This window comes from Pelophylax lessonae (genome assembly GCF_965119305.1).
Source record: "Pelophylax lessonae genome assembly, chromosome: 9".
NCBI classification, from domain to species: Eukaryota; Metazoa; Chordata; class Amphibia; order Anura; family Ranidae; genus Pelophylax; species Pelophylax lessonae.
In genome coordinates, this window is record NC_138776.1 from 119,859,979 (window position 1) to 119,875,898 (window position 15,920).

Genomic DNA, 15,920 nt, shown 5'->3' on the forward strand with positions numbered 1-15,920 from the left:
ACCTCTTTTCTTTTTACACTCCTGTGTCCCTGACCTGCTGCCTTTCATCTTTTCCTTACACCCTCCACCCCCCCTTTCCTACCCCTCCCTTTTTTTTAGATAACAGGCTACAGTTATGCGTGTTCTGTAACTTCTCCTGTTTCATATGTATGTTATCACTCAACATATTCAACATGTTTTGACCTTAACAACACATTTGTGTTTGGGCTCTATACCTCTGACATGTGATTATGCAATACTTCAAATCAAAAAGTATGTGATTGCTAAAAAAAATCAGGTGTATTACATTGTAACAAAATAGCAGCAGGAAAGCGCTGGCATTATGTTAGGAATCCCAGTGGGGTTTTAGGTAGAGGCCTCCTTGAGTGTAATCTAAAAATCCACTGCACCTCTCGCTCAAAGAGCCTCAAAGAGCTTCTAGTGCAAATCATCACCTCTGTCTGTCAAAAACACTCCCTAACACCCCAAAAATAAAAGGATGTCATTTTTTTCTCCATGGCCTTGCAAAAAATGTTTAGAGACATTAGATGGCAGTTTTGCTTTAGGCAGAAAACCAACATTTTTTAAAACCGCCCTCTGATCTGTATTAACAGACAAAGGCTCTCTCCTTCTAGAAAAGAAGCACCCATTCTTTAGGATGTCATGAAGTTGTTTAATACTGTACTGGTAAATGATTATTTATAATACTTTTGAGACTTTAAAATTCCATATTTAGGGGGCGTAGCTAGCTTGCAAGGAAGATAGATGCTTGAGTCCAGAGCTCCACACAGCAGTGATGTATAAAATCCTTCAGCAATGAGCTCAGGCCTAGTTTTTCTCCCCAAACCAGCCAGGCCACTTCCTGATCACTTAGGTGACATGCCCTGCAGGAAAAAAAAAAATTCCCAGCCTAAAAAACTTATGGCCTTCTTTCGGCCGTGGAGCCCAGGCAAAATGGCACCAGATCACAGGCCTCTCCACAAGGTGGCCGACAACTATCAATGGCGGTACATCCGGGTGGTTCTGGGCACAGAGGTTCTCCACACATCCCCCTCTCTCATGCAGCTTCCACATCACTACAAGGGAGCCCTGCTAAATCGAGTATAAGGCTGGATGTCCTGGGAGATGATGTGGTGAGTTCTCTCCTATACCTGACTCTCTAAATCTCACAAGAGAACTGCCAAACTCCACATTATCATTCCCAGCCACTTATTAGTCTGTCTCAGAAAGAGAACTTAAAGATATCCTAGTCTCTCCCAGGGGAACCCATTATGCTGACATTATGCAACTTACCAAACACTTCACAGGAGAGATACATGGTATTGGCAACAGGGTTGACCACACTGAGACTAAAATGGATGAGTTTGCCCATACCATCAATGATCTTGTTGATGCCCATGATGACAATGTGGATGAACATACTTGGTTCAAGGCTAAATTGGCCGACCTGGATGATCGCTCCAGCAGAAACAACTTAAAAAACAGAGGGATCCCAGAATCTGTGCAGCCACAGGACCTCCGCCAATATACCAGAGAACTATTTAAAGTGTTGATTCCTGAACTCACAGAATCTGACATGATAATGGATAGGATCCATTGTATACCCAAACCGTCTTTCATTTCTGAACATATGCCTAGGGATTTGCTAATGCGCATCCACATCTACCATGTGAAGGACCAACTCCAAACCACGTTTTGCAACTTGGGCAATTTCCCACATCCTTATGATCATTTGCAATTTTTTGCAGATTTCTCGCAATTCACTATGCAACTTCGGAAAAAGCTGAACACAATTATCCTATTACAATCCCTGAGAAATCACAAAATTAATTATAAATGGGGAAACCCAACTAAGCTCCTGATCTTTAGGAATGGGGACACTCATATCATCCACACTCTGGAAAAAGGGCTGCAGCTTCTGGGGTCCTGGTGAATCCTTGAAAACCCTGAAGCATCAGATAGAAGCAATCTCACCACCTACCTGACTTTCTCCAGAATGGCAACAAATGCCCACAGCCTTGTCACCAGTCACCTGAGCGCAGAATCTGCTTGATAGCTTACTGTGTAATATCCTTCCTACCTGCCTTGTGGAAGTCCCCCTGCTAGCAAATTTCTACCCCAATTTATTTTTGCAGTTTTCTCTGCACAAGGAACACAGATCCATTCTTTTAGTTTTAGCCTTTTGACTTATTTGTTTAAATTATCTTTTTTGTTCTGTTTTTCTCTGTTTATGAGTCAACTACAATTTCACAAAGTTCTAACCAAGATACGTTTGATCCGTGTATACCCTAACACCCGACATAAACATTCTCAAACTCTATCAACATGGCAATTAACCTACTTTCAATAAATGCATGAGGGCTAAATCACCCAGGAAAACTGAAGCTCACAAACATGCTATGTGTACAGGAAATACATTTCCATGAGGTAGCTCCTCAGAGGTGCACACATGCTTCTTGCCCCCACATCTTCTCTGCCTTTATTCCAGCCAAAAAAAAAAATTGTGTACTAATTGTGATTCGGGATCCAGTTGTTTTTCATTAAGTTATAGAAATCATTGATCCTGGAGGAAGGTTTATAATACTAATATGCAAATCTAAATTCAACAAGATACACATTAGTAAAACTTTATGCACCCAATAAGCATCTATTTTCTAAACAGAGTGCTACAAAAAATAACCAAGATCAAGCAAGGAGTCCTACTAATGTGTGGGGACTTTAACATTACCTCAGATCCTCGCCTTCACTCCACCAGTTTACCCAAACACTCTACACCCTCGCTAAAACCTTTTTTAAACCAATATAACAACAATAACTGTGAGCTATCTTGGACAGGCTGCCTTGCGGCCTTCAAGATGATGGTCCTGCCCCAACTACTGTATATTTTCAGGATGCTACAAATAGAGGTCCCTGTCTCCTTTTTTAAACCGCTACAGACTACTGTTAAAAACTACTTAAGGAAAAACAAAAGAGCTTATTGTGCCTTTGACAACCTCACTAAGCACAGGAAAGCCAGTTTCATGGGCCATGTAGACCTGAAAGATTACTATCTAGCTACTGTTGTGTCTCAACTAAAATACAGGTTTGAACCTTCAACCCCCCATCTATGGTCTGAGATTGAATCTGAGTTTATTTCAAGTAAAAATCTATCAAATTTCTCTTTAGCCCAACAGCTTATAGCTAAGGCCAAACAGGAGCTGTCTCTTACTATTTTAGCCTCTATAAATGCTTGGAAAACAATTGTTACCAGGGTGAAATCTTATTGAACTTATACTATTCCATTATCACTAGAGGTTTGCCATTTAGTTATTCCTAATATCTCTTTATCTGAATGGCACAATAGGGGGATTAAATGGGTACATGACTTATTCCTAACATTAAAATCTGACCCACATGATCTGGCTGCTTGGAGATAGTCAGGAGACCAGGGCAGGCAACTGAGTGTTTAAAAAGGTGACACATACACAAAAAGGAGAGCTTTAACAGTCAAAGAGCGGAGCTCTGAGGAGGAGATACAAGATCAAGGAGACCCCATGCTTGCATGAAGAGGAGCGATTGCACAGCCGCAGCATAAAACATAAAGAACAAGCAAGAGACTCCCAGGGTACTGGAAAGTGAACCATCAACTGTCACCGAACTGCCAGGAGCGGTGAGTCTCTAAGCTTTACTCTCCGCCAGGACTACACATAAACTGTAGACTGTGTCCCTTGTTTTCCTTTTTTTACCTGCAATTGCCAACTCTCTGACTAACTCTATTCTAACAATCACAGACTGGCAGTCTATCTCCCCCTTCTGTGACATTATCCCTCTTTACATGTACTTATATAGGACCGTACAAAAAACATGATAGGGGAGGGGTCCTTACATAGAGTACTGGAATAAAGGACTTACAAATGAAACAAAGATGAAGGGCAAAACAGTTAAAGGAGGGGAAGCAGCAAAATTGCCCCAAACAAGTGCAAACCCAGGATCAATAAAAAAATTCAAGTCACAAGAGGAAAGTAGTAACAGGCTCTGGTGAAACAGGGGACAGGGAACGACAGGGAAAGACAGAGGACAGTGGACAAAAGTAGGTTATCAGGAGGATTTATGATGGGCACAGTAGAGCATGTGGTTATAGGCTCTAAAATAGCCAAGTGGATAAAAACCCTATATAATCACGGCACAGCATCAGTGAAAGTGAACGGGAACCTGTCACCATTCTTTAAAATGTTCAATGGAACAAGACATGGATTTACACTATCACCCCTATTGTATGAACTGTCGCTAGAGCCACTACTGGCCACTAATCAAAATAGCACAGATATAAGAGAACATAAAACAGCGGCAAATGCAAATGATGTTCTATTTTATATATCTAACCTGAGAACAACGCTCCCAAACTTAATAAAATAATTAAAAAGATATGGAAAACTCTCAAATTTAAAGATTAATCCCGTAAAATCAGTAGTTCTAAACATAAATCTGAGTAAAGAAGAGGAGTTAGCATTACAAGGGAAATTCCAATTTACATGGTGGGGAAAAGAACTAAAATACCTTGGGATAAAACTAATATCATTCCTTAGGAAATTATACCAGGCAAACTATATTCCATTGTTAAACTAAATAAAAAACAGAAACAAAAAATATATCAACAAGACCATTGTTGTGGGTGGGGCGTATAAATATGATAAATATGGCTATACTTCCAAAAATCCTGTATAAGTTTCAAACGTTACAAATAGACCTTCCCCAAATATTCTTTAAAACAATAAAGACAATGATCTTAAAGTTCATATGGCAAAATAAGAAACCAAGAGTACAGTTCTCGAGACGTATGACGAGTGACAAAAGTCGGGTGAAGATAGAACACACATTAAATAGGAATATATGGATCCCTCCAAGATATAGAATGTTTGATGAAAACACACACAAAATAACCACATATGTTTTTAAAGTTTGCAATATAATTTACAGGCATGCAAAATGGGAATATAATTCACCACTAATTTCACTAGCAGGAACATTTTTTTTTTAATTTTACCCGGAAATGGGGCACATTTTGGGGAATGGATTAAAAATACACAGTTCAAAAATGTAGCAAAAAAGGGAAAATTTGATCATATCAGGAATTGAGACACGAAAGAGAATTGATGAGATTGGATGAATGGAGATATTTGCAATTAAAACATTTTGTGACAACTCTGCCGCAACCAATTAGATCCGAGGAGAACTTAAACCCAATAGAACAACTATGTAATTCACAGATTAAATCGAAACATAACATATCCAGGATCTATAAAAAACTCACGAAGTTGAAAGGACCCAAAAAAACTACATTCATCGAAAAATTGGAAATAGAGTTAGGGTCACGTATAAACGAACAACAAATGAGGAAAGTACTGAGGGCTGTACACGGGCTGGCAGCAAACATAAATATGATAGAATTTAACTATAAATGTTTGGCAAGATGGTACATGACACCTGATAGGGCATCAACATATCAGCCAGAAATATCTCCCCTATGTTGGAGAGGCTATAATAAAATAGGCACCATGGCACATCTTTGGTGGGATTGTACGAAGATATGGGAATACTGACAGGAGGTACAGCAATAAATAAGGGAAATAATGGAAAGGGAGATCTCCGATGACCCCTGGCTTTGCCTATTTCATAATATAAGCATAATTAAAAAACATTTTAAAAGTAAAGTAGTGCCACATTTAATAAATGTAGGAAAGGGAGTAATACCAAAAAAATTGCAAGACCCAGGAAAACCCACTATCAGAGATGGTTTAAAAGGATTGAATATACAGTATCTCACAAAAGTGAGTACATCCCTCACATTTTTGTAATTATTTTATTATATCTTTTCATGTGACAACACTGAAGAAATTACACTTTGCTACAATGTAAAGTATTGAGTGCACAGCTTGTATAACAGTGTAAATGTGCCATCCCCTCAAAATAACTCAACACACAGCCATTAATGTCTACACCACTGGCAACAAAACGTTAAAACGTCCAAATTGGCCCAAAGTGTTAATATTTTGTGTGGCCACCATAATTTTCCATTACTGCCTTAATCCTCTTGGGCATGGAGTTCACCAGAGATTCACAGGTTGACACTGAAGTCCTCTTCCATTCCTCCATGATGACATCATGGAGCTGTTAGAGACATTGTGCTCCTCCACCTTCCGTTTGAGGATGCCCCTCCGATGCTCAATAGGGCTTGGCCAATCCATCACCTTTATCTAGCTTCTTTAGCAAAGCAGTGGTAATTTTGGAGGTGTGTTTGGTGTTGTTATGTTGGAATACTGCCCTGCGACCCAGTCTCAGAATGGAGGGGATCATGCTCTGCTTCAGTATGTCACAGTACATGTTGGCATTCATGCTTCCCTCAATGAACTGTAGCTTCCCAGTGTCAGCAGCACTTTTGCAGCCCCAGATCATGACACTCCCACCACCATGCTTGACTGTTGGCAAGACACACTTGTCTTTGTACTCCTCACCTGGTTGCCTCCACACACGCTTGACACCATATGAACCAAGTAAGTTTATCTTAGTCTCATCAGACCACAGGACATTCCAGTTCCAGTAATCCATGTCCTTAGTCTGCTTGTCTTCAGCAAACTGTTTGTGGGCTTTCCTGTGCTTGATCTTTAGAAGAGACGACAGCCCTGCAGACCAATTTCTTGCAGTGTGCAGTGTATGGTCCTAGCACTGACAGGCTGACCCCCCACCCCTTAAGCCTCTGCAGAATTGCTGGCGGAACTCATACATCTATTTCCCAAAGACAACCTCTGGATATAATGCTATGCACATGCACTCAACTTCATTGGTCTACCATGACGAGGCCTGTTCTGAGAGGAACCTGTCCTGTTAAATTGCTGTATGGTTTTAGCCACCGTGTTGCAGCTAAGTTTCAGGGTCTTGCCAATCTTCTTATAGAGAAATACAAAAGGACAGGAGGTGCCTCTAAGTGTAATACGTCGGGTGATTTATTAAGACAAATGGTAAACAACTCACAAGATTTATGAGGTAAATAGCCTGCAATCTTCTTATCGCCAAGGCCATCTTGATGTAGAGAAACAATTCTTTTTTTCAGATCGTCAGAGAGTTCTTTGCCATGAGGTACCATGTTTAACTTCCAGTGACCAGTATGTGAGAGTGAGAGCGATAACACCAAATATAACACACCTGCTCCCCATTCACACATGAGACCTTGTAACACTAATGAGTCACATGACACCGGGGAGGGAAAATGGCTAATTGGGCAATGTACTCACTTTTGTGGCCAGCGGTTTAAAAAATAATGGCTGTGTGTTGAGTTGTTTTGAGGGGACAGCAAATGTATACTGGTATACAAGCTGTACACTCACTACTTTATATTGTAACGAAGTGTCATTTCTTCAGTGTTGACACATGAAAAGATATAATAAAATATTTACACAAATGTGAGGGGTGTACTTATTTTTGTGATATACTGTATATATAAATTTGAATATTTAATCAGTATATTTAATCATATGCAGAAATAGTTGCCAGTATATTGGCTAGATGGATACTATTTAAGAAAACCAAGAAATATGCAGAAATAATCATAGAATGGGAAGAGAAGAGGAGGGATGGAGTGAGAAGTCAGAGGAGGGGGAGGGGGTGGGAGCTGGGTAAAATATGAAGATTGTATGGTTGTGTTCATATATGTGTATTATTCTATTGTGTGGAAATCTTTTTATATTGAAAACCAAATTAAGTTTAAATTAAAAAAAAAAAAAAAAAGATACTATACCTCACCATACTAGGGTGGCAGTATCTAATGTACTACTTGCTGTAAGATTGGTAATAATTAGGGACGGGCGAACATTTCGGCCCGAGCATGAGTTCAGGCTGAATATTTGCCTGTTCAGCCATTCGCCAAACACCCGAATTTGCAACGTGTTTGCCCTGATGAACACCCTGCAATGCTGCACCCTGGTTGGGCAAAGCTTTGCCCAATCAGGGCGCAGTATAAGCTGGTTGTTAAAGAGCGGGCCGGGAAGCCAGCTGCGGTGTCCTTACCAACCGATAAGTCATCAGCTGTCAATAGGTTTCCCCCCTGCAGCTAAACCCAAAAAAAAAAAAAAGTGCCAGTTGAAAAAAAAAAAAAAAAATCATTTAAATATAGTGCCTGGGGGGGGTCCCCTTAGTCTGCCTGTAAAGTGACACATCGTTAGCATGCATTAAACATGCTACAGCAAAAATTACATTTCTAAAGTAAAAACCTAGTCAAATCACATTTAAAATGACTTGCGAATTGCTGGCTCCTGGCTATTAAAAAAAAAATGATGTGGGGGTCCCCCCCCCCCCCCAAATCCATGCCAGATCCTAATTCGGACAGTCTGGCAGGTCAAGATAGGGGAGGAAATGAGCATCCCCCCCTCCTGAACCATACTCCCTCCTGAACCATACTAGGCCATGTGCCCTCAACATGGGGTGGTGCTCTGGGGCGGGTGGGCTCTGTCCCCCCACCCCAGAGCACCTTGTCCCCATGTTGATGGGGACAAGGGCCTCTTCCCAACAATCCTGGGTTGTGGTCATCAGGGTTTGCGGGTGGGGGCTTTGCATTCAACTGCTTTTCTTCTTTATGTAAGGTCTTGAAAGCAGAAACACACAGAACTGCTGAACATACAGACTACGATATAAAAGTAAAATTAATCTTTGGATAATGAAGAGTGCTCTTACCTACTGTCAATTTAAGGCTGCAGAGATATACAATTCAACCTTCATACTTTTGAATTTTGGCTATACAGAGATAAACAATATACACAGAAAAACACAGTGGATATAATTTACAACTTATATCTAATTTTGCCGGTAGAATTAAATTGGGTAACATTTGAAGGATTGCTATGCAACATCATTCCATTTACCTTTCCTATATTTTCTGCACCTTCTCTTTTTTTTTCACATTAATGACACTCTCTTAATTCCATTCAGTGGTCCCTTGCCATACTACAATACAGCATATTTGGAGCTGAACCATCCATTTATATAACCTTTAATAAGTAGAACTTCCATCTGGTACTTTGGTCCCCAGAGACAATCCTTTGTTTCTAACTGGAAAGTTTCAATTTTTAAAATAGCAACTTCTGATGCTTCAAGAATCGTGAAATTAAAGGAACATGACTCTAAAACCTGTTTTGCTATGATGCCTTCAGATAGAATCTATTTGGATTTACCAGTTTGAGTGTGGAAAGAAAGTATCATTACTTAAAAAATTAAATTTATGATGATTAACCGGTTGCCGACCGCCGCACGACTATATACTGTGGTGGTCAGCCCCGGCCAGGCAGAGTGACGTATGGATACGTCACTCGCCTGTCACTGACTTGAGAGCCAATTGCGGGCGGGCGCGAGCCCGCCGAGGCGCGCGCCCGCTGCGGCTCGTTCACTGACAGTGTGTGCGTTCACTGACAGTGCGTGTGACCGGCGGACCCGATGTCCGCCAGTCACACTACGATCGCTCCGGTGAAGGGAGAAAGGCGGAGCGGCTTATGTAAACAAGCCGCCCGTCATTCTCCCTGGTGTAAAAATGAAGATCAGACGGTTCTACTATGTAGGACCGTTGATCTTTGTTTTTACACCAATAGCAATGTCCCTATACTGTTAGAATCACGCCCCTAGGACACACTTAACCCCTCCCTGTCCAATACAGTTAACCCCTTCCCTGCCAGTGTCATTTTTGCAGTAACAGTGCATATGTATAGCACTGATTACTGCAGCAATGTCACTGGTAACCCCAAAAGTGTCAAAAATGTCAGTCAAGGGTCCGATCTGTCCGCCGCAATGTCGCAGTCCCGCAAAAAAAATCGCAGATCGCCGCCATTACGCGTTAAAAAAACCCCCCAAAATTACAAAAATCTTTCCCTTTGTTAGTAAACGCGATAACTTTTGCGCAAACCAATCAAAATACGCTTTTTGCGATTTTTTTTACCAAACATATGTAGCATAAAACAAATTGGCCGAAAATGTTAAAAAATTTTGATTTTTACATTTTTTTGGGGGGGAATTTCATATAAAAAATGTGAAAAATATTGTTATTTTTGCAAAATTGATGCTCTTTTTTTGTTTATAGCGCATGATCAAAAAATCGCACAGGTGATCAAATACCACCAAAAGAAAGCTCTGTTTGTGGGAAAAAAAGGACGTCAAATTCGTTTAGGTACAGCGTCGCACGACCGCGCAATTGTCTGTTAAAGTCACGCAGTAAAAAATCGCAAAAAAAACCCTGGTCTTTTAGCAGCCAAATCCTCCGGGGCTTAAGTGGTTAATTTAATGTAAACAAAAACAAATCACAGAATACCGTGCATACAGTATGTGATTATCGATGTGTTCTATCAATGTAGGGTCAGGAAACATGCAAACATATAAAGGTCATAACAGTATTAAGACTTTTTTTTTACTAAAAGAGCTGCCAATTGTGTGAATATTTGCTTCATTTACTAAATCTTGTGAAAAGAGCATTCTTACTCACTTTGAGTACACAGTCATGAGTGTAGGCTTTTCACATTATTAGAACAATAAAGAGAATATTCACACACTTTGAGTACCTTACATATATACAAATTTGGCAAACAAATATTCTGCTTTGGCTTCTTGATTTTGGTATTGGCTTGCACATCAGAGCCTTTCACTTTCACTTTACTTTGCACCTGCTACCATTTCTGCCTTTTTTTTAGATCTGTAAGTAAAAAGTTGTGTTAAGTAGTGAATTGGTGGCTAAGAGAGAATTTAGCAATGTTCCTTCCAAAAATGCAGCATTTCTTAAAGATGCATGCATCTGCAAAGAAAAAAGATGAAGAGTATGACATGAATTTAGAGACATGTCCATGAACTGCATGGCTGTCAAATTGGGACCAGCAGCTATGCCCATGCAGATACTATGTCCCAGTATACAGGAATGGGACTACCTGCATGTGGTTATATGGAACACCTGTGCAACCTGTGAAGGCAAATACAGCTCTTTGCATAGATGCATGCTTAAGTACACCTGTGTGAATGAGGCCAATGCTAGTTTCCATCTTCTATCTTATTTATGAAGATTAATTAGACAAAAGATAGGAAGCAAACAATTACAGCAGAGATCCCAAACAAATTTGAATTCAGAAAGCAACAAACGTCCCATTAGCAAAAAACTATTTTTTGATACGCTATCATATTTTGTGTTATTATCTACTGTTTCAATGTTCACGTCATAGACAAAAAACTTGCGGCTGTAAAAGTATGATGTACAGTTTTACTGTCAATGATGCTTTCAAACCACACAGCAAAATTTCAAGCAATGATGTTGCATCTAATAAATAATCTGTACTTAAATGAATAAAGTAGAACTTAATTTTCTCCCAGGACCATTACAAAGTAATGATTATTCTGCTGGAAATTAAAAATATTACCTTAATAACCAAATCAAATTTCTGGTGCAAATCTCTATTTACTGGCTTCAGGAGTGTGAGCACAGCAGTGGTACGATTCATATGGAAATATTCAGTATAATCCTCGGGAGTGCCTGGGAGAGAAGAAAGCGTTATGAACATCTAATTGACAAAAAACAAAAATAATGATTGTTTATAGCCTAGCACCTTATGTATGTGTGATGCTGCTTTCATTTGATTTTATATGAGCCAATAAATACATTTATTTCAGCAAACTGTTCATAAAAAATGCAAGATAGCTTAAAAGAAGCAGAACTTAATATGATCAGGGATCAACTCCATTGCATATGTTACTAACAGTTTAATACCATCTCTGCTTTTAATAACCCATCAAATATTTTGTTGAGCAATAGACAGGGTCTTTTTCAGTGAATTACATTTTTTTCTGTGAATTTACTATGAAATATTTAAGCAAAAACACTAAAGATTGAGAAATATAAAAGAATAAGCAAGATAATACTGGAGGCTTGCAAATTACTTTGGTAGGTATTAATATAGGCGCAGAGTTACACTAGGTTTATATTAAGAAAGTGTTTTCATTCTGACTACAATAATGTTGAATAAAAACAAAATGATCCAACATTTTATTAAACACAGTTTGAAGTTCTGAGAAAAGGTTCAAAAAGCTTACAGTATTTACATTAATCACTGGGACTTTATGCAATGCTTATATTCCTATTATCCCCGATATTACTGGTAAATTTTAGGAATGCAGCTATTCCATTTAGGTATACAGTATCTCACAAAAGTGAGTATACCCCTCACATTTTTGTATATATTTCATTATACCTTTTCATGTGACAACACTGAAGAAATTACACTTTGCTACAATGTAAAGAAGTGAGTGTACAGCTTGTATAACCACTTGCCGACCGGTCACGTTGACCGTACTGTGGCAAAGTGGCTCGATAGCGTCCAGCGACGTAGACCTACGTCGCTGGACTCCTCCCCCTGTGGGCGGCGCGCGCGCGCCGCCGGAGGATCGCTTCCGCTGTATTCAGTCACAGCGTGAGTTGGGCCAGGGGATGAGCGGCGGTGATCACCGCTGCTCTTCCCCGATCATCGGGGATCGAGTGTGGAAATCCGCCCGCTTGTGTAAACCAATCGGGCGGATCTCCTAAGCGACAGGCAGGGACAGATTGCAGGATTCAGCATAGCTGAACCTGCGATCTGTGCCGGTGTCACACAGTCCCCTCCCCCCACACACGTTAGTAAGCACCAGGCATACATTGACCCCTTGATCACCAATAAAAGTTAACCCCTTCCCTGCCAGTGTCATTTTTACAGTAACAGTGCATATTTATAGCACTGATTACTGTAGTAATGTCACTGATACCCCCAAAAGTGTCAAAAATGTCAGTCAAGGGTCCGATCTGTCCGCCGCAATGTCGCAGTCCCGCAAAAAAAATCGCAGATCGCCGCCATTACTAGTTTAAAAAAAACAATAAAAATGACAAATTTCCCGTAGTTAGTAGCTGCGATAACTTTTGCGCAAACCAATCAAAATACGCTTATTGCGATTTTTTTTACCAAAAATATGTAGCAGAAAACAAATTGGCCTAAAATGTTAAAAAAATTAGATTTTTACATTTTTTTTGGGGGGGGGGGGAATTTCATATAAAAAAAATGTGAAAAATATTGTTATTTTTTCAAAATTGGCGCTCTTTTTTTGTTTATAGCGCAAAAAGTAAAAATCGCACAGGTGATCAAATACCACCAAAAGAAAGCTCTATTTGTGGGGAAAAAAGTACATACATTTAATTCAGGTACAGCATTGCACGACCGCGCAATTGTCTGTTAAAGTAACGCAGTGCCGAATCACAAAATATGGCCTGGTCAGGAATGGGGTAAAATCTTCTGGTCTTAAAGCGGTTAAAAATACGCTCATTGAGAATTTTTTTGTCAAAGACATGTACCTAAATACATTTTGGCCTAAATATATGACAAAAATTGAATATATTGGATATTTTTTAACTGTCAAAGTAGAAAAATATTGTTATTTTTTCAAAATGTTCGCATTTTTTTATTAATATCGCAAAAAAAAAAAAAGGGAAGAGGTGATCAAATACCACCAAAAGAAAGCTCTGTTTGTGGGAAAAAAAGGACGCAAATTTCGTCTGGGTACGGCATTGCATGACCGCGCAATTGTCAGTTAAAGTCGCACAGTGCCGAATCGCAAAAAGTGGCCTGGATGTAGGACAGCAAAATCCTCCGGTGGTAAAGTGGATAACAGTGTACATTTGCTGTCCCCTCAAAATAGCTCAACACACAGCCATTATTTTTTAAACTGCTGGCAACAAAACTGAGTACACCTCTAAGTTGAAATGTCCAAATTGGGCCCAAAGTGTCAATATTTTGTTTGGCCACCATTATTTTCCAGCACTGTCTTAATCATCCTGGGCATGGAGTTCACCAGAGCTTCTCAGGTTGCCACTGGAGCCCTCTTCTACTCCTCCATGATGACATTAAAGAGCTGGCGGATGCTACAGACCTTACGCTTTTCCACCTTCTATTTGAGGATGCCCCACAGATGCTGAATAGGTATTAGGTATTGGACTGGAGATATGCTTGGCCAGTCCATCACCTTTACCCTCAGCTTCTTTAGAAAGGCAGTTGTCATCTTGGAGGTGTGTTTGGGGTTGTTATCATGTTGGAATACTGCCCTGCGGCCCAGGGGCTCATGCTCTCCTTTAGAATGTCACAGTACATGTTGGCAGTCATGGTTCCCTCAATGAACTGTAGCTCCTCAGTTCCGGCAGCACTCATGCAGCCCCAGACCATGACACTCCCACCACCATGCTTGACTGTAGGCAAGACACACTGGTCTTTGTACTCCTCACCTGGTTGCCGCAACACAGGCTTCACACCATCTGGACCAAATAAGTTTATCTTGGTCTCATTAGACCACAGGACATGGTTCCAGTAATCCATGTCCTTAGTCTGCTTGTCTTCAGCAAACTGTTTTTGGGCTTTCTTGTGTATCATCTTTAGAAGAGGCTTCCTTCTGGGATGACAATTTGATGCAGTGTGCGGCAAATGGTCTCAGCACTGACAAGCTGACCCCTCACCCCTTCAACCTTTACAGCAATGCTGGAAGCACTCATACATTTATTTCCCAAAGACAACCTCTGGATATGACGCTGAGCACGTGCACTCAACTTCTTTGGTCGACCATGGCGAGGCCTGTTCTGAGTGGAACCTGTCCTGTTAAACTGCTGTATGGTCTTGGCCACCATGCTGCAGCTCAGTTTCAGGGTCTTGGCAATTTTCTTAAAGCCTAGGTCATCTTTATGTAGAGCAACATTTCTTTTTTCAGATCCTCAAAGAGTTCTTTGCCATGAGGTGCCATGTTGAACCTCCAGTGACCAATATGAGAGAGTGAGAGTGATAACACCAAATTTAACACAACTGCTCCCCATTCACACCTGAAACCTTATAATACTAATGAGTCAGATGATACCGGGGAGGGAAAATGGCCAATTGGGCCCAATTTGGACTTTTACACTTAGCAGTTTAGACATTAATGGCTGTGTGTTGAGTTTTTTTGAGGGGACAGCAAATTTACACTGTTATACAAGCTGTACACTCAGTACTTTACATTGTAGCCATGTGTCATTTCTTCAGTGTTGTCACATGAAAAGATATAATAAAATATTTTTAAAAAAAGTGAGGGGTGTACTCGCTTTTGTCAGATACTGTATACATGTACCTCTATTATCAACTAACACTATGTTCGTTAAAAGGCTACAAAAACGTAAGGTCAGAATTAGCATTGTAATCTTTCTTCTATGTAAATGAAGCTGTCCATAAACAGCTCAAAGTTTTATAGCAATGTGACCAATGTGATAATAACCAATGACAACAGACTTGTATGTATTGGAAATAACCCTAGAATCTTTGGAGCAAATAATCAATCTTTCTATTTTTGTCAAAAAGAGAAAACATACAGTATAATTGGTTCTGTATTGAGTAAATTGTTGAATGAAACCAACCAGTGATGATTATAAATCTAAATAGATCTTGTAGTGTATTCAAAGGTAACATGTATTCTGTAAAAATCCCCAAATGCAAAATGCTTGCAAAACTAAACATGTAATTATGTTTTGTATGAAAAAACATCATGCATATATCTTACAACAATTCCTCTATATCTTTCAAACCATGCCAATAGCAGTCCCTTTTTCTAGCAACCTCTCTAAAAGGTTTTTATAAAATTAAATTAAGGATCCCGATGTCTGCATCTCTGTGGGACAGCGACTCCCAAAATCCAGAGGCAGCGCAGGAGCACAAAATCTCTCTCCCTATATCACTCTGCATCCATCCTTACAAGAATAGTAGATTGGTCCCACAATCAGTCCTCTAAACAGTGGGTTCACGTTGAACAAGCTCTCTCACCCTCCGATACCCAAGCTTTCCCTTGGATCAGTCAAATCCACAGGAATGAACTATTTTCCCTCCATATTCTTATACTCCATCTCCTCACCTTCT

At 40.0% G+C, this 15,920-nt stretch overlaps 1 protein-coding gene across 1 annotated transcript in view; it reads right to left on the reverse strand.

The window, feature by feature from the left end:
* The window catches only part of PCDH15 (protocadherin related 15), a 1,730,880-nt gene that overhangs the window by 825,084 nt on the left and 889,876 nt on the right, over positions 1-15,920 (reverse strand). Inside the window, exon 11 of the mRNA XM_082269384.1 lies at positions 11,394-11,506. Coding sequence (XP_082125510.1) covers positions 11,394-11,506 — 113 coding nt within the window. The remainder of the gene's footprint in view (positions 1-11,393; positions 11,507-15,920) is intronic.